Genomic DNA, 25,696 nt, shown 5'->3' with positions numbered 1-25,696 from the left:
GGTGTGCTCCAGAGTCACTGGCAGGTGTGCTCCAGTATCAGGTGTGCTGCAGTATCAGATGTCCTCCAGAGTCACTAGCAAGTGTGCTGCTCAAGTATCAGTTGTGCTCCAGAGGAACTGGCAGGTGTGCTACAGTAAAAGGTTTGCTTCAGTATCAGTTGTGCTCTGGTGTCACTCGCAGGTGTATTCTGTTATCATGTGTGCTTCAGTATCAGATGTGCTCTGGCGCCACTGCCAGGTCTGCTCCAGTATCAGGTGTGCTCTAGAGTCACTGGCAGATGTGCTCCAGTATCAGGTGTGCTCCAGAGTCACTGGTAGTTGTGTTCCAGAGTCACTAGCAGGTGTACTCCAGAATAACTGGCAGGTGTGCTCCAGAGTCACTGGTAGGTGTGCTACAGAGTCACTAGCAGATGTGCTCCAGAGTCACTGGCAGGTGTTTTCCAGTATCAGGTGGGCTTCAGAGTAACTGGCAGGTGTGCTCCAGTATCATTTGTTCTCTGGTGTCACTGGCAAGTGTGCTCCAGTATCAGGTGTGCTCTGGCTTTACTGGCAGGTGTGCTACAGTATCAGGTGTGCTCCAGTATCAGGTGTGCTCCAGTATCAGGTGTGCTCTAGCATCATGTCTGCTCTAGTCAGTCACTGGAAGGTATGTTCCAGCATTAGATGTGCTTCACCATCACTAGCGGATGTACTCCACAGCAAGGTGTGCTCCATCATCCCTGTCAGGTGTGTTGCAGTATCAGGTGTGCTGCAGGGTCACTGGAAGGTGTGTTCCAACATTAGTTCTGCTCTGTCACTCCTTTTGGTCTGAAGTAAACCTTTTTTTTAAACCTCTATATTACTGCATTTGATATTTTGAACAGCCAATATTGAGGTCAAAAAGGGCACTTTGTGGTTTAGCCAATTCATTTCTGCATATTAGGCCTCTGTGGGTCATGTAACCGGGGCTGTGGCAGGGATGCGTCCTTTGCCTACATACTGTGTGCAAAAAGTTGCCCCCACCCCCTTCATTATTTTAGAAAGTTAGGAGGTATTCCCAGTTGGCACCAAAAGTGCATTACATTACGACTCATTTCAGCTGACAGTTACCCCATATATAGGCGGAACATACCATGAGGGCTGAATTAGGAGGCAGGTATCAGGTGTTGATAAAGTCTTTTATGGTAGTGGGTTGACGTAAATGTAGTGCCAGGTCTGGAGCAATAAAGGTAAGAAGAAGCAGAAAGTGGAAGATGGAGCGTGAGAGATCAAGACCAAAGTAAGGTCAGGTTAGGGCAGGTGACCAGTTGGGTTAGGCGCCCCACTGGACTGGTAGTTATGCACATCATGCTCTGAGGAAGAGGGTTCCCCCTGGAAACACGTCAGCCTAGCTCAGTGATGGTGAACCTTGGCACCCCAGATGTTTTGGAACTACATTTCCCATGATGCTCAACTACTCTGCAGAGTGCATGAGCATCATGGGAAATGTAGTTCCAAAACATCTGGAGTGCCAAGGTTCGCCATCACTTGGGCCCTAGCCATTATGGATTCCATATGGTCTCCCTGCAGCATTGGAGTAGTCTAACTGTCTTTTTGTCATTTGTGAGTAGTATGTACGATTTTTTTAACTTTCAATAAATGTTTCAATGGAATTGCACGAGGTCGGTGCGCCCTTCTCTTGTTTTAGTTGTTTTGTAGCTATGCTCATCAACCATGATCTCCCCATAGGAATGTCCCTACTGCTGAAGTTCATAGCAGTAATAAGGGCTGCCCAAACACTCCGAGCATCTGCCACAACCTTTCCCAACCTTGGAGGAATCCGTGAATTAATTTTCCAGTCTCAAGGAACACCTGCTAATAATTGCTATGCCTGTAACGTCAGTGGGGACAATGCCCTTTGGTCACTGGAAAAAATATCTCTTCAGGGCTTGTTTACACTTGCTTCAAAGTTTGGCATTGGACGCGCTTTTTTAAAGCACTCTGCATGCCAATCAGAGTGCCTGTTACTAAATAAAATGGTTACTTGACAGTCCTGTTTACATTTTGTGTTTGCCTTGCTTGAAAAATTATTTTCTTGCTTTCTTGATACTTCAAAGCCTCCATAGAAGTCTGAGACAACGCTCGCTAACAGCACCTGCAGCTTTTGAGAGGCTTTTATTTAGCTTTAGCTTCACTTTGTTTTGGAGGTATTGCTGCTATGAGATATCCCAGGATGCACCGGGAAAACCAACAAGGTAACTGGAAACATGTATACAGTCGATTCTGGAAGTGTTTGGGGCAGACGTCACATTTAGTGTGCAGCAAGGAGCAGCAGGAAAGTGACCGGGGTCCAGATTGGAGTAGAGCAACTTACAGACAGCACACATGGTGCGAAACATAGGAATGCTATTGCGGAAGGTGAGCGGGGGCTGGAGATAGAGGACTGAGCGGTGGAAGATCAGCAGAGCTGGGAGACCAGAGCAGGAGAAGTTAGCAATGTCACACATGGTGCACAGCATGAGGTGAGCGGGGACCAGAGGGAGAGGAGAATCAGCCAACCAGAGGATCAGCAGAGCTGGGGGTTACTACTGAGTAATGGAAATGCAAAGCTGGTGGTTGCTACTGAGTGGGGATCTGCTGAACAAGGGAATAAATGAGCTGGGGATCTGCTGAGCAGGGGTACTAATGAGCTGGGGATCTGCTGAACAGAGGTACTAATGAGCTGGGGATCTCTTGCTTTGGGGTTCTTCTGAGCTGGGGGTTCTACTGGGCCCTTTTAACACAAATCGAAAATCAACACACACACAAGGCATTTGCCAAGCTTCAAAAAAGCATATTAAAACATTAGGCACTGTAATGGGTGTTGAAGTCCAAGCAAGTATAAAGGTGCCCTTACAGAGAAATGATTGCTGTCAGTGATTACTTAGCTGAGAGGCAGAAATTGCTTGTTGCTCAGGGAACCTAAGAAGCCTAAGCACAGGGGTGCTCAACCTGTGGCCCTTCAGCTGTTGCGGAACTACAAGTTCCATGGGGCATTGCAAGACTGACAGTTACAAGCATGACTCCCAAAGCCAGAGGCATGATGGGACTTGTAGTTCTGCAACAGCTGGAGGGCCCCGGGTTGAGCACTCATACCCCTAGCACCTCTGGGGGATCCCTGACTGAGAACGCCTGATCTTTCATGAATCTGAGCCACAAGTTCCTCCAGGAGCATCCATTGGTTAACTAACCTCTGCTGCCCAACCCCTTGCTGCCTGGGAATTAGCGCCCTACCTTTGCGACTTAAAAATTGAAAGATTGGGAAAATCAGTGCGTGATCCTGGTAATATACATGTAGCACTACAGTACTCATTTGGGAGCTGCTTGAAGCGGATTCCCCTGGGTTACCCATAGCAATGACTTATAGATCTTTTGTACTTTAAAGGTTTGGCTCAGCCAGAAAACAGTCCAGGGGATTTGGTTTTTTGTATTTTTTTTTGTAGAACTTTGGATAGGAGAAGGGATGAGTGGGATACTCCAACTGAATGAACTATGCACAACTTAAAGACTTCTAGCTATGTTGAGTGCGGCAAGGCCGCTGCTTCACCTTGCCACTGAAATGAAGGATTTGAAAGGCAAACTATGTAGTAGAATACTTTTCAGGGCCCCACTTGGCACCCCCTATACTCTTACTCTTCAGGGTTCTAGTTGGCACCCCCTTTACTCTTGCTAACTGTGTGAGCTGACCTTCTATCCTCTGACTTCTCTGGAGTGGTCCCCCTTCCTGGGCAGACCATTTGGCAAGCCCCCTGGTACTCAGGGACACTGTTTTTCCCATTTGACTCTGCCTGCAGCTCCACCGTCAGCTTTCCAGGACCCTCAAGGTTCAGCTCCACACCTGGCTCACCAGAACGACTGCCTGTGACCACCTTCCTCAGACTGCAGGAGGAGAGACAGCCGTCACCCTCCTCCTGGGATTCTGCTTCCCGCCAAAGACGCCCTGTCACATGTGCCCTTGGCTTTTATGGTCAATCTCAGGATGCACTGCAGTGGTGCCTTCCCACTGGGACTGCCACAAAAGCTTGTTTGCCACTGGCCAGGTTTCCTCCACTGTCCAACAGGCTCCCTTATTAGATACAGTGGGGACACTCCCTCATACCAAATGAATCACACATGCAACAGGCATACAAACAGATCAGGCTCCCCTGATAAGAAGATGGAGCATAACAATGCTTTTAACCTATCTAGGAGGGTGCTACACAGTGGCGGCCTGTGCATAGGGGGCACCAGGGCGCCGCCCCCCCTAAAAAAAAGAAAAATAAATTTACAAAAAGAGCAAAAAAAAAATTGCGTTCGCCGGCCTATGTGGAGGCTGTGGGGGGGGGGGGGGGGGGGGTGGTGTTTACGACCCAGAAGAGGCGCCGATTGGCTGCCTTCTGGGGGCGTAACCTGGGCGCAGGGCACAGCGCTAGGACACCCCCACTTTCGTGATATCCTGGCTGTGATTGGTCCAGTCTCCAGCCTGGACCAATTCATCATCCAGGACATCCCGCTGACGTCGCAATGGGGGCGGTGCCGGTGCGTGCATCAGTCACTCACCGTCACCGCCGCTCAGCTTCCCGCCGGTTCCCGCCGCAGAGAAGAGGAGAGGCCGAGACGAGGGAGAAGCCGCTCACCTTCCCGCCGCCGCAGAAGAGGACGAGGTATCGAGGAGGGGAGAAGCCACCGCCGGGAGCCGAGCCGCCGCCAGGTAAGTGCATTGGATTGAAGGGAGCACGCACGCTGGTCTCTGCATTGATTGGGGGACAATGCTGTGGGCACTCTGCAATCATTGGGGTACAATGCTGTGGGCACTCTGCAATCATTGGGGTACAATGCCGTGGGCACTATGCAATCATTGGGGTACAATGCTGTGGCACTCTGCAATCATTGGGGGACAATGCTGTGGCACTCTGCAATCATTGGGGTACAATGCTGTGGCACTCTGCAATCATTGGGGGACAATGCTGTGGCACTCTGCAATCATTGGGGTACAATGCTGTGGGCACTCTGCAATCATTGGGGGACAATGCTGTGGCGCTCTGCAGTGATTGGGGCAATGCTGTGGGCACTCTGCAATCATTGGGGACAATGCTGTGGCACTCTGCAATCATTGGGGGACAATGCTGTGGCACTCTGCAATCATTGGGGGACAATGCTGTGGGCACTCTGCAATCATTGGGGTACAATGCTGTGGCACTCTGCAATCATTGGGGGACAATGCTGTGGGCACTCTGCAATCATTGGGGGGCAATGCTGTGGGCACTCTGCAATCACTGGGGACAATACTGTGGCACTCTGCAATCATTGGGGTACAATGCTGTGGCACTCTGCAACCATTGGGGTACAATGCTGTGGGCACTCTGCAATCATTGGGGTACAATGCTGTGGCACTCTGCAACCATTGGGGTACAATGCTGTGGGCACTCTGCAATCATTGGGGTACAATGCTGTGGCACTCTGCAATCATTGGGGGACAATGCTGTGGTACTCTGCAATCATTGGGGGACAATGCTGTGGGCACTCTGCCATCATTGGGGACAATGCTGTGGCACTCTGCAATCATTGGGGGACAATGCTGTGGGCACTCTGCAATCATTGGGAACAATGCTGTGGCACTCTGCAATCATTGGGAACAATGCTGTGGCACTCTGCAATCATTGGGGGACAATGCTGTGGCACTCTGCAATCATTGGGGATAATGCTGTGGCGCTCTGCAATCATTGGGGACAATGCTGTGGCGCTCTGCAGTGATTGGGGACAATGCTGTGGCGCTCTGCAGTGATTGGGGACAATGCTGTGGCGCTCTGCAGTGATTGGGGACAATGCTGTGGCGCTCTGCATTGAAAGGGGCTCGCACGCTGAACTCTGCATTGATGGGGGCACGGAACAGTGTTCATTGCATTGAAGGGGGCACTCACGCTGAACTCTGCATTGTGGGGGCACAGCACAGTGTTCATTGCATTGAAGGGGGCACAGCACAGTGTTTATTGCATTGAAGGGGGCACAGCACATTGTTCATTGCATTGAAGGGGGCACAGCACAGTTGCATTGAAGGGGGCATGCACACTGAACTCTGCATTGTGGGGGCACAGCACAGTGTTCATTGCATTGAAGGGGGCACAGCACAGTGTTTATTGCATTGAAGGGGGCACAGCACAGTGTTTATTGCATTGAAGGGGGCACAGCACAGTGTTCATTGCATTGAAGGGGGCACAGCACAATATTCATTGCATTGAAGGGGGCACGCACGCTGCTCTCTGCATTAAAGGGGGCATGTACGCTGGTCTCTGCATTGAAAGGGGGCATATACCATCTCCTGTACCATGACCTGTGACATGCCTATACCATATCTGTGCCATGCCTATACCATATCTGTGCCATGCCTATACCATCTCCTGTACCATCACCTGTGCCATGCCTGTACCATCACCTATGCCATGCCTATACCATCACCTGTGCCATGCCTGTACCATGACTTCAAAGTCACGCAATTTTTTACTGCGTTTTTTGACGCAAAGCAATACCTATTACATTTTTCTTTTTGCGCCCCCCCCAAAAATTTTGAGCACCAGCCGCCACTTGTGCTACATACATAATAGAGGAGCTTGAGGTGAAGTTCGTAAGGGGGTCCCTGTCAAGGTTACCATGAGGACTAACTTTATGTCAGGACCACCAGATGTGCAGCATGGTACCCCCAGGCTCCCCACATCGCCAGCACTGATCAGGGATCAAGAAGAAGACCGTATGGATTGGCACCTGGGATGGTCCTGGAGATCTTCGCATGTTCCAGCCCTGTGTGGTTAAAGGACAAATCCACTTTAATGCACATAAAACACCGCATCCTCCAGAGGCCGAGAAATCTCAAGCAAACCCATTCGTTTTCTTGAGATTTCTCAGTGCGTTGTTTAAGATGCAAAGGTGTGAGAGAGGCCTGGGATTGGTTGGGTGACATCACACATGGTATGGCTTCACTCACTCTGACAGCTAGGACTGAACTCTGATTTCCCCCTTCCCGTTATCTGCAAGTCACTATTCTGGAGGGTCTGCACTTCATCAACCTGGGGGGTCCTAATGCTGAACCTAAAGTGCCCCCCCACCCCTCTGCCCTGATCCTCACCACCCCACCCCTCTTCCCTGATCCTCACCACCCCACCCCACCCCACGCTCTCTCTGTATGTTCAAAGTGAACCTGTCCATATCAGCTAAGCTTTGGAGGAACATATGAGAGGGTCCCGTGTTTGGAAGACTGCGTTGCCCCGCATGCAAAAATGCAACAGAAGCAGCACTAAAGCAATGTCTCCTACTGAGTTCTGTGCCCTGCCACACAATCTTGGTGACGCGTCTGATTTTTGGGGCGTTTCATTTTCAACGGGACGCCTTAAAAAGTAGAACTGAAGGCAAAAGTTTTTTCGTTTTGGGTAGAGTAAAGGAGGGTTATACCTTCTCTCAGTTTTCGGCATCTGTGTCCCATTGGGGAGATTTCCCCCTCACTTCCTGTCCCATTGCCAAACAGGAAGTAAGAGGAAATCCCTCCAAAGTGGTCACCAGAACTAGTGTCCCCATTGGAAGATTTCCCCCTCTATTCCTTTTCTGTTGGGATTTTCCTTCAGTGATAACAGTAAACAGGAGAAATAGAGAGGGTGAATCTCCCCAACAGGGGCACAGGCAGCAAGAAAAACCCGTCAGGGGGTCTAATCCATCCTCACTTTTTAACCCCTTCATGCCGACAGAATGCAAATAGGCGGCCTTGGCTTCAGGGGGTTGTACCGGAGTGATGCCTGCAGCTGCGGGCATTGCCAGGACAAGGTCATTTAGAGCCCAGGGCAAACATGCCAAACTGCACCCCCCCCCCAGATATGTGATCATTATGTGTCATAACCCCCCCCCCCCCACAAAAACACTGAGCACTAATCTGCATGCTTACCCCCTAAGCATAACCCCCCCCCCCCAATCCCACTACAAATCCCTCCCTGCTGAAATACCCCCTCTCAGCACAAATCTTTGCCTCCCTATCCTCCAAATCCCCCTAGCTCAAATACCCCCCCCCCCTCAAAAAAATTCCCCCTCTCCTAACACAAGCCCTCTACCCCTAAAATGTCCCCTCCTAGTACACTTCCCCCCCCCCTCACATTTTAAATCCCCTCTCCTAGCACAAAATTCCCCACTTCTTCACAAATTTTCTCCCCCCCATCCCCCCTTCCAACACAAATTCTCCTAAATCACAACTCTTAGCACTCCCTCCCCCAAATTTCCCCTTCTAGAATAATACTTACCCTTTGCCACCCCAAATTACCCCTTCCAACACAAATCTCCTCCCCCCCAATCTCCTTGTGGCGCCCCCCCCCCCCACCACCACACATGATACCACAGTGCCCAGGACAGCCGGCCCTCCTTCCCACTCCTTGTCCCGGCCCTGGCTGCCGGCACCACTTCCGTACCGCAGTTTAGAGCCGACGGTTGGCTTTCTTGTAATGACAGCCGATGTAGCTAATCAGCCGCTTAGCTGTTATTTACAAGCCGTCTTCTGCGGCTCGCCTGGGTCTCCTGTCCCACCGGGAGACTCGAGCCACCAGGCACGTCTGCCGGCTGACCGAAGACCCGAACAAAGCCGGATTTGGCTCTGATCGGTTCTCTGATGTAAAAACCTGGAAGCGATGTCACTTCCGGGTACTGGAGCCTTAAAGGCGCCAGATTTATAAAAAAAATGATAGTATTCAAAACAGCCAAACTTGACATTTGAATACATTGAAGTGCAGTGGAGAGACTTGTGGTCTTTTAGACCCCCGATCCCTCCATAAAGAGTACCTGTCACTGCCGATTACTGTCACATGGGATATTTACATTCCTTGTGACAGCAATAAAAGAAAATTTTTTTAAAAAAAAAAAAAGGGACAGTGTAAAAATAAAATAAAATAAATAAGAAAAAAAATTTAAAGTGTCCCATCCCTCCGTGCTTGCGCCCAGAAGCGAACGCATACGTAAGTCACGCCTGCATATGTAAACAGTGTTCTGATAGCTGCCATAACCCCGGTATTTTTTTTACATGGCGGGGGCGGTCCTCTTTCATATAAAAGTGGTTCCAGCGGCGGATTATGTTTTTGTTTCCGGAGTTCAGCTGGAATTCAGTTGTGGCCGTAGGGGCACCCGCCCGCCTCACCAGTTGGAGAATTGTCTATGATAAGCCTGATTTTATTCCTACTTTTGTGAGTTTAACACTGTTATGTGATTTTTTATAATAAATGGTTATTTATGGTAATGCGCTGCGCGTTGGCGCCCCCTTGTGTACATTTTTGGCAGTGTTTGGAGTTCAGTTGTGTGCAATATGCAGCACCTTAAGCTGGATACACACTATACAATTCTCTTTAGATTTTTTTCCTTTAGATTTTCCAAAACCTTATAATATGAGGTCAGACCTAAACACTTTCTGCTTGTATGCAATCAGGCCGGCCCTTGCACTACATAGTTAAAAGTAAATCTAAAGGAAATTGAACAACAAAAGTTGTATAGTGTGTATCCAGCTTTAGAAAATGTAGTGTTGTCTGGCCGCCTGCCGACCACCTTACATAGGAGTACAGCAGCAGAGCGGCAGTCCTTCGCAGGATCATGTGTCTAATATGTGTCCAGGATCTTCAGAGTAGGGAGCGCGGGGACGCACATCGCCCGCCAGCCCTGGCTGTGCTGTGACCAATCAGTGGGTGTCGGCCAATAATTGCCCAATGTGATCGGCTGATTGGCGAAGAGGATGACAGGACAGAGCTCTGAGTGTAACCGACACAAAGCTCAGCTCTGACAGCGGGGATGCAAAGCAAGGAAAAAAAGCCGGCACATCATTCAGGGCCAGTTCACACCACATGCAGTCCTGTGCGTTTTTTTTCCTGCATTAAAAACGCATGGAAAGTAGGTTATATGGTTTTCAATGGCATAGTTCACACCAGTGATTGCAGTTCCAAAAACAAAAAGTAGAACATGCTGCATTTTTTTGCACTGTACTGTACTGGAAAGTAGTAAAACGCATCAAAAACGCACTGGAACACATCGAACGCACAAAAAACGCACTGGAACACAAATGTCCTTGTTTAAGGTGAAGAAAAAAAAAAAAGGGGGGAAAAAAAAAAGTAGAACATGCTGCATTTTTTTTGCACTGGACTGTACTGAAAAGTAGTAAAACGCATCAAAAACGCACTGGAACACATCTAACGCACCAAAATCGCACTGGAACACATCTAACGCACCAAAAATGCACTGGAACACATCTAACGCACCAAAAAACGCGCTGGAACACATCTAACACACCAAAAATGCACTGGAACGCACATGTCCTTGTTTAAGGTGAAGAAAAAAAAAGGGGGGGGGGAAATGCACTGGAACGCATCAAAAATGCCCTGGAGTGCATCAAAAATGTGTCACAAACACGCATGCAAAAAATCATCCGGAACTCACCAGGACTGCGTTTCTATAGTGTAAACTGGCCCTTATGGTGAATAAAAAAAGAGGGGGAAAAGAATGCACGGAACACATCAAAAATGCACCAGAATGCATCAAAAACGCAGCGGAACGTGTCAAAAATGCACCTGCAAAAAAGCATCCGGAACGCATCCGGACTGTGTTTCTATGGTGTAAATTGGCCCTTAACCACTTAACGACCGCCCGTTGGTGTTTTACTGCGGCAGGGCGACCCTCCTGCACAAACAGACGTAGCTCTACGTTGGTCGCCCACCTGAAGCTAGGGGGCAAGCGCATGTCGCCTCCACTCGTCAGCGGTGACTCGGATGTATGGGGCAGGTGGCTCCAATTGCCGCGTGACACCCACGATCGTTCTCCGCTGAGAGAGAAGGACGGTCAGCTGTTGTAAACACATCCAACCGTTCTTCTCCCTGCAATGATCACAGAGCGCCTGTGATCCTTCTATATAGGATCACAAGTCTCTATGGTCATTTCGCAAGCCACCCCCCCCCCCCCCACAGTTAGAATCACTCCCCTAGGCTCACATCTAACCCCTTGATCACCCACAGTGTTAACCCCTTCCCTGCCAGTGTCATCATTACAGTAACAGCGCATATTTCTAGCACTGATTACTGTAGTAATGTCACTGGTACCCCCAAAAGTGTAAAAAATGTCAGTAAGGGGTCCGATCTGTCCGCCGCAATGTCGCAGTCCCGCTAAAAATCCCAGATCGCCGCCATTACTAGTAAAATAAATAAATAAATAAAAATGACAGAAATCTTTCCCCTAGTCTGTTGCGCGAACCAATCAAAATACGATTACTTGGATTTTTTTTTTTTTTACCAAAAATATGTAGCAGAATACAAATTGGCCTAAAATGATTTAAAAATTAGATTTTTAATTTTTTTTTTTTTCTTATTGGGAATGTTATATAGAAGAAAGTAAAAAATATTGTTTTTTTTCTTGTTTTTGTTTTTTCAGAATTGTCGCTTTTTTTTTGTTTAGAGTGCAAAAAAAATAAAAATGGCAGAGGTGATCAAATACCACCAAAAGAAAGCTCTATTTGTGGGGAAAAGAGGACATTAATTTATTTTTTTGGGTACAGCGTCGCACGACCGCACAATTGTCCGTTAAAGTAACACAGTGCCGAATCACAAAAAATGGCCTGGTTATGAAGGGAGCGGAAGAGGTTAAAGCTTTGGTTTTTTTTTTGGGGGTTTCGTTTTGTTTTAAATAACAAACATTAGAAACATGTTATACCTTATCAGCAGATTGAACAATATAATAGGCACACATACACAAAAAAAGTTGCTTTCAAATCTTGCAAGGCTACTTAACCACTTAAGCCCCGGAGGATTTGGCTGCTAAAAGACCAGGGGGTATTTTGCGATTCGGCACTGCGGGACTTTAACGGACAATTGCGCGGTCGTGCGATGCTGTACCTAAACGAATTTGACGTTCTTTTTTTCCCACAAACAGAGATTTCTTTTGGTGGTATTTGATCACCTGTGCGATTTTTTGACCATGCGCTATAAACAAAAAAAGAGCGACAATTTTGCAAAAATAACAATATTTTTCACATTTTTTTATATGAAATTCCCCCCCAAAAAAATGTAAAAGTCTAATTTTTTTAACATTTTCGGCCAATTTGTTTTCTGCTACCTATGTTTGGTAAAAAAAATCACAAAAAGCGTATTTTGATTGGTTTGCGCAAAAGTTATCGCGTTTACTAACAAGGGAAAGATTTTTGTAATTTTTGTTGTTTTTTTCTTTAACGCGTAATGGCGGCGATCTGCGATTTTTTTTGCGGTACTGCGACATTGTGGCGGACAGATCGGAGCCTTGACTGACATTTTTTACACTTTTGGGGTTACCAGTGACATTACTACAGTAATCAGTGCTATACATATGCACTGTTACTGTAAAAAGACACTGGCAGTGAAGGGGTTAACTTTATTTGAGAGGGAGGGGCTGTGTGTGTCCCTAAGGGCGTATTTCTAACTGTGATTGGCTGTCTGTTGAGCTGTAGGAACAATGATCAACGGTCCTACATAGTAGAACCGTGTGATCACAGTTTCTACACAGGGGAGAATGACAGGCGGCTTTGTTTACATCAGCTGCCTGCCTTTCTCCCTCTCCCCCGGCGATCGCGAGTGACCGGCGGACATCGGGTCCGCCGGTCACACGCGCGGGGGGGTCCGTGACCACGCGGGAGCGCGCCGCCAGCGGCGCTCGCTCGCTCCCCAGAGCCTCACAGGCTAGTGATGTACCCCTACGTCACTCTGCCTGTGAGGGGCTGACTGCCGCAGTATATCTACTTGTCGGTCGGCAAGTGGTTAAAAACACCTGCTCTTGAGTAAATATGGGGATTGAAGGCTGGTTCACATTTGTGCGATATCAGAGATCGCATGTAATTCGGAGCGCACTGCTCCTAAAGTTACATGCGATGTCTGTGCGGAGCAAAATCAGCCATACAGTTTGTATGGCTGAATTCGCACCGCATCCGCACCCAACTCGCACAGGACCCTTTTTTTGGTCGGTAGCAGAATCGGATCGCATAGTAGTTCACACTTGTGCCATCCGATTCTGTGCGAACTTGCAGATCGCACTGGGATATGCGATTGCAATTGGGGGTGTCGTTAACTTTTAATTGACACCCCCTGCGTATCGCATATGGCGGTGTGAACTGCCAGGGGTGCAGATGCAATGCGGGAACACGCTGTATATTCGCAGCGTTCCCGCATCGCACAAATGTGAACCGGGACTGAGTCACACCATATGGCCATATTGTGCTTAAGTCCCCCCCCCCCCCCCCCACACACACACACACTTTTGATACTTATCAGCAGCTCTGAGTGTCGGTTCACACTACCGCGGCACAACTTCGGGGGCGACCTGTGAAGTCACGTGCACCGCGACTTGCACGGACTTCACATAATGGAAGTCTATGCAAGTCGCTCCGACTTGTGTCAAAAGTAGTACAGGACCCTTTTTCTAAATTGGAGCGACTTGAGTCACTCCTATTAGAACGGTTCCTGTAGCACAGAATGGACTGCGACTTGTCAGGCTGGCCAGTCGCCTGACAAGTCGCAGTAGTGTGAACCAGGACTGATCTTTGTCTTCTCAAGTCCCCTGCTGGTTCTCCTGGCTCCTCCCCCTTGAACAGTGCACCCAAGGAAAGCCGCTCACCCAGGGGGCACCACTGCATGCTCGCTCCCGAGCCACTGCTCTATGCGTCCATAAGAGACATAGAACCGCGGCTAGTCCAACTCGCTTTCTCCTCATTGGCTCACTGACTGCCAAAAGAAAGCTCTATTTGTGGGGGGGGGGGACATCAATTGTATTTGGGTACAGCGTCGCACAACCGCACAATTGTCAGTTAAATTATTGCAGTGCCAAATCGCAAAGAATGGCCTGGTCATTAAGGGGGGGTAAAACCTGTGCGGGGCTGAAGTGGTTTAAAGAAACAAAAAAAAAATGGCCTGGTCATGAAGGGGGGTAAAATCTCCTGGAGCTGAAGTGGCTATATAGGGTTCGGATCTGCCGGTGTATTTCAAGGTTGCTCTAGGAAACCAGAACCCCCACTCTGTGTGTGAGGTCCATTGTAGAACGCCAATGCTGCGACTCTAAGGTGCATTATCCATTGATGATCCTGTATTATATTAGCGGACTGATCCCATTGGCTGATGGATTTCACAATGGATGTCAGAATGATACATTGTATTACCTTGTGTAGGCAAAGCAAACCTCCAAAGCTTTATCTGTCAGTAAATGAAATTGATGGAACCCTCCATGATCCTACTGATGACTAACACAGGACCCTAATCTCTCACTCTGATCAGTGTTGGAGGATGCCATGTCAGACTTGTGGACCAGAGAGCTGACACTCTGTAGGCAGGTCAGTCTGGGGGGTGTATATTGGGGGATGTGGAGTCCTGACATTCCTGAGACATCACACAGAGAATTAAGGGGAGTGAAGTAGCTGCATTCCTAGATAAGAGGAAGGGGGGAGGTGAGGGACCAAAGGAGGAGAGGAGAAGGGTTCCATTAGAAAGGAAAGACTCCAGAGAGAAGGCATAGAGGTCCATGGTCAGCCTGGCAGCCATGGGTGAAGATACGCCAACCCTGCCACCGCCTTACACCCCGGCGCCCCCCACCCCCAGGGAACCCCTGGATTGTTGGGCTTGTGCCGTACTCATCACTGGCCACAACTTGCTGGTGGGTGCTGCCAATCTGGGCATCTTCATCGTGATGTGCGGAGGAGCCCTTCTACCATCTGCGGTCATGCTGCTCTATGGATTCTTGTGCCATCCAAAGGTCAGTGCCCTATGTTGCTCCTGGGTCTATAGTCAGTGGAAATGGGGGGGGGGGGCGCAGGAGGGTTAATCAAATTGGTATAAAGAGGGGGTTGAAAAGTTGGTACCAAGGCTCCTTGACCAGCCAGTTGTTGGCTTTGGTTAGTGCCAATCCCACAGTCAATGAGGAGGTTGAGAACATTGGTGCCAAGACTTACTGACCAGCAAGGTGCTAGCATTGGTTGGTACCAGTTCCATAGTCAGCAAAAGGGAAGGGTGAGGGTTATAAATTTGATGCCAGTACCTATTGACCGGCAAGGTGTTGGCATTGGTTGGTGCCAGTTCCATAGTCAGTGAAAGGGAAGGGTGAGGGTTACAAATTTGATGCCAGTACCTATTGACCGGCAAGGTGTTGGCATTGGTTGGTGCCAGTTCCATAGTCAGTGAAAGGGAAGGGTGAGGGTTACAAATTTGATGCCAGTACCTATTGACCGGCAAGGTTTTGGCATTGGTTGGTGCCAGTTCCATAGTCAGTGAAAGGGAAGGGTGAGGGTTACAAATTTGATGCCAGTACCTATTGACCAGCAAGGTGTTGGCATTGGTTGGTGCCAGTTCCATAGTCAGTGAAAGGGAAGGGTGAGGGTTACAAATTTGATGCCAGTACCTATTGACCGGCAAGGTTTTGGCATTGGTTGGTGCCAGTTCCATAGTCAGTGAAAGGGAAGGGTGAGGGTTACAAATTTGATGCCAGTACCTATTGACCAGCAAGGTGTTGGCATTGGTTGGTGCCAGTTCCATAGTCAGTGAAAAAGAAGGGTGGAGGTGAAATTTGATAAATTGATGCCAATACTTACTGATTGGCCAGGTGTTGGCATTAATTGGTACCAGTCCCACAGTCAGTAAAAAGAAAGGAATGGGGGGTTAGAAAATTGGTACCCAGGCCTGTTGACCAGCAATTGTTACCATTGGTTGGTGCCGATCCCATAGTCAGTGGAATGGGGGATGAGCAAACTGCTGCATGCAAAGGCTTTATTGACCTGGCAGGTGTTGGCTTTGGTCGGTGCCAGTTCATAAGGACCCCCCCAAGTAGTAAAGAGCACTGGTCCTCTTATGTAACAGCAAGCCTACCAATAATAATTATTGGAATATTTCATATAAAGAAGGTTACCGATCCAATCACAGCATGATGGACTAAATGTGAATGGTAAACATACTTCTTACTGTTTAGAACTAAAGGAGCTTACACTCTAATGTCCCACCACAGTTTTGTAATTCTTTCCTGAACCTAACATCCCAGTGACTATACCGGGTATCACTCTTCCCTTGCAGCACCGAGTCCTGGCTTCACTGTCTGTAGGGAATCTATACAATGTCCAGCTTTTTCCATATAGGAGTGTGGAGGGGAACGGTCATCTCCTCCGGAGTACAGAGACTGATAATAATCACACCGGGAACCATACGGAGTGCTGGAAATAAATCATCTCCACCATGAACTTCCCTGCTGTCCCTTGCTACCCCCCGCTATCCCCTACTGTCCCCTTCTGTCCCCCACTATCCCCGCTGTCTCTGCTGTTCTCCTGCTTCCCCCCTGCTGCCCCCGCTGTCTAGGCTGTCAACGCTGCCCCCGCTGTCCCCTGCTGCCCCCGCTATCCCCCTGTCCCCTGCTATCCCCACTATCTCTCGCTACCCCCGCTGTCCCCGCTTTCCCCCTGCTGCCCCCACTATCCCCCCCTGTCCCCTGCTATCCTCACTGTCCCCCCATCCCTCGCTGCCCCCCTGCTGCCCATGATCCACCCCCCCCCCCCATGTCCCCCTGCTGCTGCCGCTGTCTCAGCTGTCACCGATATCCCCCTGTCCCCCCGCTGCCCCCGCTGTCTCGGCTGTCAACGCTGCCCCCCGCTATCCCCACTATCTCTCGCTACCCCCGCTGTCTCGGCTGTCCCTGCTTTCCCCCTGCTGCACCCACTGTCCCCCGCTATCCCCCCCATCCCTCGCTGCCCCTGATCCCCCCATGTCCCCCTGCTGCCCCCACTGTCCCCCGCTATCCACCCTGTCCCCTGCTATCCCCCCCATCCCTCGCTGCCCCCGCTCCCCCCCCATGTCCCCCTGCTACCCCCGCTTTCTCGGCTGTCCCCGCTTTCCCCCTGTCCCCTGCTATCCCCGCTATCTCTCGCTACCCGTGCTTCCCCACTGCTGCCCCCACTGTCCCCCCGTTATCCCCCCTGTCCTCTGCTATTCCCACTGTCCCCCCCATCCCTCGCCACCCCCCCCCCCCCCCCCGCTGCCCCCACTCCTCCCCCCATGTCCCCCCGCTGCCCCTGCTTTCCCCCACTGTCCACATTATAAAGGGTTTTCTTTTTTTTTTGCACATTTGTAGATTTCCCATCCGCTGCATATCAGGGATCTCCGATAACAGCCAATCACGCGCACATTACTGGATACCTCATCCCGGGAGATCACACAGCGGAGCTCCTCTACCTTCATTCAGTGGGGGAACCCTTCATAAAGAGCCAAAATCCCATCCCCCCCTCCCCAGTACAAAATGAGTCCTCCCATCATATCAGAATCCCCCCTTCACATCAGAGTCTCCATCACATCAGAGTCCCTCTTCACATCAGAGTCCTCCCATCAAATCAGAATCCCCCCCCTTCACATCAGAGCCCCCCTTCACATCAGAATCCTCCCATCATATCAGAGTCCTCTCCATCACATCAGAGTCCCCTGTCACATCAGAGACCCCCCATCACATCAGACTTCTCCCATCATGTCAGAGGTTCACCATCACATCAGAGTCCTCCACAATCACATCAGAGTCACCCCCAATCACATCAGGAGCCCCCCTTCACATCAGAGTGCTCCCATCATGTTAGAGGTTCCCCCTTCATATCGCCCCCCGTGACATTAGAGACCCTCTCCCCTTTACATCATAGTCCTCCCCTTTCACATTAGGAGTCCCCCCTTTACATCAGAGTGCTCCCATCATATCAGAGGTCCCCTCCCATCACATCAGAGGTCCCCCCATCACATCAGAGTCCTCCACAATCACATCAGAGTCCCCCCATTACATCAGAGTCCACCTCAATCACATCAGGAGTCCCCCCTTTACATCAGAGTGCTCCCATCATGTCAGAGGTTCCTCCTCAACATCAGTGTCCCCCCTCTCCCATCACATCAGAGCCCCCCTCCTTCATGTCTTCTGGTCTGTCTCTCATCCTCATGGCACTCCAGGGGAACCCCAATGGCATCTTTGAGAAACACTAAAATACATTCTACTAAAAGTGACATTGGTGCAATGTGGTGATAGAACTTCATTCATCCAGAGAACCCAGGAATTCCTCCCTTGTGACTCAGGCATGGTCATGAGTTGCCAAAAAACCATTGTTTGAGATGCAGGTTTACCACCCAATAGCCACCCCCCTTAAGCTGCAAGGGCAAGAGGTCGGGGCTGTGCACATGCTGCAGCCACAATGCCGGGCTTCCCCGCCACAGCAAAAATAATCCCCCCACCAAGTGAAGGGAGCCGCGATGTGCTGCAGCTGTAAGTAATGCATCCAGGTGCCATGTGACCTTTTGGGGTTAAAACAGACGCCGAGAAGGCAACAAATTTCCTCCCAGCAATCATTCGATCGACTTCTCATAAACCAGAATGGCCGTAGAAGGATTGACATTCGTCCGATCCCTGCTGAACAAACCATCTACAGCCAGCCAGACACTGACCCTAAAGTCATTGGAACCTCTTTTTTACATTTCCTGGCTCCAACCCCATGCTGAGTACTCCGCCTGCTATGGAGGCACTTGTGCATGCTCGCTCCTGAGCTCCCCTCTGTATGTCCATTTGACACACAGAGCGGGGCTCGGCCCCACCCCCTTATCACTGGCTGTGATGGACAGCAGCTGCGTCTGAGCCAATGAGGAGCGAGAGAGCCAATCTGCGCACATCACTCGACCGAGATTGGGCTCAGGTATGTATTGAAGAGGGGCTGCAGGCAGGAGAAGCGCTGTATACTGTATACTGTATAGCATGCACAAAGGTACAAAAACTTTCTGCCTTTACAACCAATTATTGCTAACACAGAAACAAGCTCTGAACCTAACACTGGCACCAACACTAGCACTGACACCAACACTGACACCAACACTGACCCTAACGCTAACACTGACACCAACACTGACCCTAACGCTAACACTGACACCAACACTGACCCTAACGCTAACACTGACACCAACACTGACCCTAATCCTAACACTGAAACCAACACTGACCCTAACGCTAACACTGACACCAACACTGACCCTAACACTAACACCAACATTGATACTGACCCTAACACTAGTACTGACACCAACACTGACCCTAACACTGACACCAACCCTAATCCTAAAACTGACACCAACACTGACCCTAATCCTAACACTGACACCAACACTGACCCTAACACCAAGACTGATACTGACCCTAACACTAGTACTGACACCAACACTGACCCTAACACTGACACCAACACTGACCCTTACACCAACAGTGACCCTAACACTAATACTGACACCAACACCAACATCAACACTGACCCTAACACCAACAGTGACACCAACACTGACCCTAACACTGACACCAACACTGACCCTACCACTGACCAAAATCCTACCACTGACACCAACACTGACCTTAATGCTATTACTGACCCTACCACTTAGCATAATCCTAACACTGACACCAACACTGACCCTAACACTAACACTGTCCCTAACGCTAACACTGACACCAACACTGACCCTAACACTAACACTGACACCAACACTGACCCTAACACTAACCCTGAAACCAACACTGACACTAACAATGACACCAACATTATCCCTAACACTGACAGCAACACTGACCCTAATACTAACACTGACAACAACACTGATCCTAACACTAACACTGACACCTACACTGACCCTAACACTAACACCAACACTGGCCCTAACACTAACACTGACCCTAACACTGATTCTAACACTAACACTGACACCAACACTAACACTGAAACCAACACTGACACTAAAAATGACACCAACACTATCCCTAACACTAACACTGACAGCAACACTGACCCTAATACTAACACTGACAGCAACACTGACCCTAACACTGACACCAACACTGACCCCCAACACTAACACTGACACCAACACTGACCCTAACACTAATTCTAACACTAACACTGACCCTAACACTAACACCAACACTGTCCATAATGCTAACACTGACACCAACACGGACCCTAATGCTATTACTGACCCTACCACTTAGTATAATCCTAACACTGACACCAACACTAACACTGTCCCTAATGCTAACACTGACCCCAGCTCTATGGCAGGCCATACATTCACCAGTTTTCTTCCCCTCATTCACAGGTTGAAGGAATGTAAATTGCTGGAATTCCCCCCCAGTACAGTCAGTGTTGATAAGGGAATCCCTCCTGCTGTGATATAGCACTGTGATAGTGGGAGGTCTCCCAATCCTCAGAACACAATGATCAGTGCTGGCAGCTATAACCGCCGGCAGTCATCACATGAAACAATCCAACAGGTTGTTTGCACTGCAGTTGATCCATGGATGGATTTCATACAACCACCCTGCCCATACATGGATTAGCTGAAGCAGCTAAAGTTCCACCCGTCTCTGACCAGCCTAACACTAAATGTCCATACACACGATACGAAAATTGGAAGTATAATTTCGTCCGACGAGCAATCTGCTGATTTTCGGATTGTTAGTATAGTGCTTTCCACAGCCGATTACAAATTTTCGGATGACAAAAACTGGATGTGCAGGCTATAAAATTTTTATCGTACGTCTTCACAACGTCCGATTTTCATTTAATCAGTACAGTTTTCATCCGAAAAAATCATAAGAGCAAGACTGGGCATGCTCAGAGACGAAAGAACACATAGAAATCAATCCAACACATGACATCACTTCTGAAGATGAATTCTGTCCTTTGAGAATTGTCGAATCGTATGAAAGTAACCTCTTCACTTTCCATATGAGACCAGCATGCAACAAAAATCTAAAGAAAATCTGTGCAATAATCTGATCGTGTGTACGAGGCTTCTCACTAACCTAATACTAACCTACATCAAATCCCTTATCTACTTTTTTTTTTTTAACTTCACATAATTTTTTTTTTTCCACTTACATAGATGTCAAAGAGGCAAAAAAGATACAAATATACACTATATTGTCAAAAGTATTGGGACACACATGAAATTTAATGGCATCCCAGTCTTAGTCCGTAGGGTTCAATATTGAGTTGGCCCACCCTTTACAGCTATAACAGCTTCAACTCTTCTGGGAAGGCTGTCCACAAGGTTTAGGAGTGTCTATGGGAATGTTTGACTATTCCTCCAGAAGAGCATTTGTGAGGTCAGGAACTGATGTTGGATGAGAAGGCCTGGCTCGCAGTCTCAGTCTTTATCCCAAAGGTGTTCTATCAGGTTGAGGTCAGGACTCTGTGCAGGACAGTCAAGTTCCTCCACCCCAAACTCGCTCATCCATGTCTTTATGGACCTTGCTTTGTGCACGGGTCCAAATCATTTGGTGAAGGGGGGATTATGGTGTGGGGTTGTTTTTCAGGTGTTGGGCTTGGCCCCTTAGTTCCAGTGAAGGGAACTCTTAAGGTGTCAGCATACCAAGACATTTTGGACAATTTCATGCTCCCAACTTTGTGGGAACAGTTTGGGGATGGCCCCTTCCTGTTCCAACATTACTGCTCACCAGTGCACAAAGCAAGGTCCATAAAGACATGGATGAGCGAGTTTGGGGTGGAGGAACTTGACTGGCCTGCACAGAGTCCGGACCTCAACCTGATAGAACACCTTTGGGATGAATTAGAGCGGAGACTGCAAGCCAGGCCTTCTCATCCACATCAGTACCTGACCTCACAAATGCTCTTCTGGAAGAAAGGTCAAACATTCCCATAGACACTCCTAAACCTTGTGCACAGCCTTCCCAGAAGAGTTGAAGCTGTTATAGCTGCAAAGGATGGGCCAACTCAATATTGAACCCTACAGACTAAGACCGGGATGCCACTAAAGTACATGTGTGTGTAAAGGCAGGCGTCCCAATACTTTTGGTAATATAGTGTATATGTGATCCGCCATTGTCAGGATACCCCTGTTTGATGGCACCCCTGACAAACCCAGACAGCAACCCGGTGGAGGAAGGCTGCTCTAACAGGTGTAATATTTACAAACAAACCAAGCAAGTTTACAAACATAATCCCATTTCCCCCTTCCTCCTACTGTCCCTGGAGATTAGTACTGCGATCTGAATTTTCCAATATTTGCATTGCTTGAACATAACAAGGAGCGAGGTGGGGTGCCTCTTTAAGTGTTGTAGCGTGCTTTAGGAGTTTGTATAGAGAGCAGCCTCCCTGATGCAATGTATGTAGACGTGTGTGCCTCCCTCACACATTCCAGGGTCTGGTACCACATGGAGCCCTCCCTCCCCCTCCCCCAATCATCCAGCTATAAACACCTATAACATAAACTGCACAATCATATCTGTGCAACAAATAACTGCTTTCTGCTTTGCATAGAAAATCCTCAGTGGAAGGAAAAGTGTCCCATCATTGGTGTCAGTGGGAGGAATAGTGCCCCATCATTGGTGTCAGTGGGAGGAATAGTGCCCCATCATTGGTATCATTGGGAGGAATAGTGCCCCATCATTGGTGTCCGTGGGAGGAATAGTGCCCATCATTGGTGTCCGTGGGAGGAATAGTGCCCCATTGTTGGTGTCAGTGGGAGAAATAGTGCCCCATTGGTGTCAGTGGGAGGAATAGTGCCCCATTGGTAATGCCAGTGGGAGGAATAGTGCCCCATCATTGGTGTCAGTGGGAGGAATAGTGCCCCATCGTTGGTGTCAGTGGGAGGAAGAGTGCTCCATTGTTGGTGTCAGTGGGAGGAATAGTGCCTCATTATTGGTGTCAGTGGGGGGAATAATGCCCCATCATTGGTGTCCGTGGGAGGAATAGTGCCCCATCATTGGTGTCAGTGGGAGGAATAGTGCTCCATCATTGGTGTCCGTGGGAGGAATAGTGCCCCATCATTGGTGTTATTGGGAGGAATAGTGCCCCATCATTGGTGTCAGTGGGAGGAATAGTGCCCCATTGTTGGTGTCAGTGGGAGAAATAGTGCCCCATTGGTGTCAGTGGGAGGAATAGTGCCCCATCATTGGTGTCCGTGGGAGGAATAGTGCCCCATCATTGGTGTCCGTGGGAGGAATAGTGCCCCATCATTGGTGTCAGTGGGAGGAATAGTGCCCAATCATTGGTATCAGTGGGAGGAATAATGCTCCATCATTGGTGTCAGTGGGAGGAATAGTGCCCCATCATTGGTGTCAGTGGGAGGAATAGTGCCCAATCATTGGTATCAGTGGGAGGAATAATGCTCCATCATTGGTGTCAGTGGGAGGAATAGTGCCCCATCATTGGTGTCAGTGGGAGGAATAGTGCCCAATCATTGGTATCAGTGGGAGGAATAGTGCCCAATCATTGGTATCAGTGGGAGGAATAATGCTCCATCATTGGTGTCAGTGGGAGGAATAGTGCCCCATCGTTGGTGTCAGTGGGAGGAATAGTGCCCAATCATTGGTATCAGTGGGAGGAATAATGCTCCATCATTGGTGTCAGTGGGAGGAATAGTGTCCCATCATTGGTGTCAGTGGGAGGAATAGTGCCCAATCATTGGTATCAGTGGGAGGAATAATGCTCCATCATTGGTGTCAGTGGGAGGAATAGTGCCCCATCATTGGTGTCAGTGGGAGGAATAGTGCCCCATCATTGGTGTCAGTGGGAGGAATAGTGCCCCATCGTTGGTGTCAGTGGGAAGAATAGTGCCCCATCATTGGTGTCAGTGGGAGGAATAGTGCCCCATCATTGGTGTCAGTGGGAGGAATAGTGCCCCATCATTGGTGTCAGTGGGAGGAATAGTGCCCCATCATTGGTGTCAGTGGGAGGAATAGTGCCCCATCGTTGGTGTCAGTGGGAAGAATAGTGCCTGGGTCCTAAAAAAAGGTTTTAAGTCACTTGGCAGTCTTCTGCTTGGGTGCTCTGTTGGTTCATGGGCCTGCATACCTGCTGGAAGGGAGATTTCTCTTTTGGAGTATCAGGCTCCACCTAGAAGCCAAAGATCACTTTTGGGTGGACTGACCCATGAACTATTTTTTATTTAGTTCAATACTCATCAATTCAATAATGGAATAACTATGCATCTATGTCCGCTGCTTCTGGCATGTTTTGCTCTAACCCTTTCCATTTATCTCTCCTCCCCAGTTCCGTCAACCGAAGGAGACCTTCTGCCCCGCCATCTTGACCCCGGCAGCCTGTGTGACACTGCTGGTCTTTGGATTGGCCTTGCTCCTGCCCTTCCTGATCCTCGGCCTGGCTGGCTACGCACGCATTGTCCGCGGCTTCCACCTTGGCTCCTGCTTCCTTCCCTACAGCCGGGCCATGTACCAAGGAGGCGGCGTTCAGAGAACTCCGGCCAAGGAAAGCCCCAAACAGAGCAAGGCCTGGGTGTAAAAAGGGGACATCTGGTCACCCTACTGACTGTGTGATGCCACCATGACGGCACTGCTTTCTAAAGCTACGCCAATCTTGGACCTGCTTCTTTAATTCTGATGTCACTACTGAAAGCGCTATGCTGCATCATGCCTGAAGAACTATCCAAAATGTACAAAGGACCGAGACCTTACAATGTATCCATACTGTTACCAAAGAGCGCAATGACTTTGTGTTAATTCTCAGCTGCTTTTGAAGTACAACACCCAGCATTTACAGGACTCAAAACATGCTACTGGCTATGTAACCAGATCTTCCCATGACCCCTAGAACGAAGCTGTCTTTATAACCTGATCTTCCCATGACCCATAGCACGGAACTGTCCATATAACCAGATCTTCCCATGACCCATAGCACGGAACTGTTCATATAACCAGATCTTCTCATGACCCATAGAATGGAACTGTCCATATAACCAGATCTTCCCATGACCCATAGCACGAAACTGTTCATATAACCAGATCTTCCCATGACCCATAGAATGGAACTGTTCATATAACCAGATCTTCCCATGACCCATAGCACGGAACTGTCCATATAACCAGATCTTCCCATTACCCATAGAATGGATCCTGTCCATATAACCAGATCTTCCCATGACCCATAGCACGGAACTGTCCATATAACCAGATCTTCCCATGACCCATAGCACGGAACTGTCCATATAACCAGATCTTCCCATGACCCATAGCACGGAACTGTCCATATAACCAGATCTTCCCATGACCCATAGCACGCAACTGTTCATATAACCAGATCTTCCCATTACCCATAGAATGGAACTGTTCATATAACCAGATCTTCCCATGACCCATAGCATGGAACTGTCCATATAACCAGATCTTCCCATGACCCATAGCACGGAACTGTCCATATAACCAGATCTTCCCATTACCCATAGAATGGATCCTGTCCATATAACCAGATCTTCCCATGACCCATAGCACGGAACTGTCCATATAACCAGATCTTCCCATGACCCATAGCACGGAACTGTCCATATAACCAGATCTTCCCATGACCCATAGCACGGAACTGTCCATATAACCAGATCTTCCCATGACCCATAGCACGCAACTGTTCATATAACCAGATCTTCCCATTACCCATAGAATGGAACTGTTCATATAACCAGATCTTCCCATGACCCATAGCACGGAACTGTCCATATAACCAGATCTTCCCATGACCCATAGCACAGAACTGTCCATATAACCAGATCTTCCCATGACCCATAGCACGGAACTGTCCATATAACCAGATCTTCCCATGACCCATAGCACACAACTGTTCATATAATCAGATCTTCCCATGACCCCTAATACGGAACTGTCCATATAACAAGATATCCCCATGACCCATAGCATG

General features: G+C 48.9%; 1 protein-coding gene across 1 annotated transcript; it reads left to right on the top strand.

The window, feature by feature from the left end:
• Positions 1-619: 619 nt before the first annotated feature.
• On the top strand, positions 620-24,291 carry TMEM88 (transmembrane protein 88; the record flags this gene model as incomplete). The annotated part of the gene is made up of 3 exons (XM_082253797.1): positions 620-646; positions 14,503-14,739; positions 24,041-24,291. The coding sequence occupies 3 exons, from the start codon at positions 620-622 to the stop codon at positions 24,287-24,289; spliced, it is 513 nt and encodes a 170-aa protein (XP_082109923.1). The 3' UTR covers positions 24,290-24,291.
• Between the last annotated feature and the right edge of the window lie 1,405 nt (positions 24,292-25,696).

This window comes from Pelophylax lessonae, assembly GCF_965119305.1.
Source record: "Pelophylax lessonae genome assembly, chromosome: 4".
Taxonomy (NCBI): domain Eukaryota; kingdom Metazoa; phylum Chordata; class Amphibia; order Anura; family Ranidae; genus Pelophylax; species Pelophylax lessonae.
Note: the sequence above shows the minus strand (reverse complement) of the source record. Positions and strands in the feature narration are given on the sequence as shown.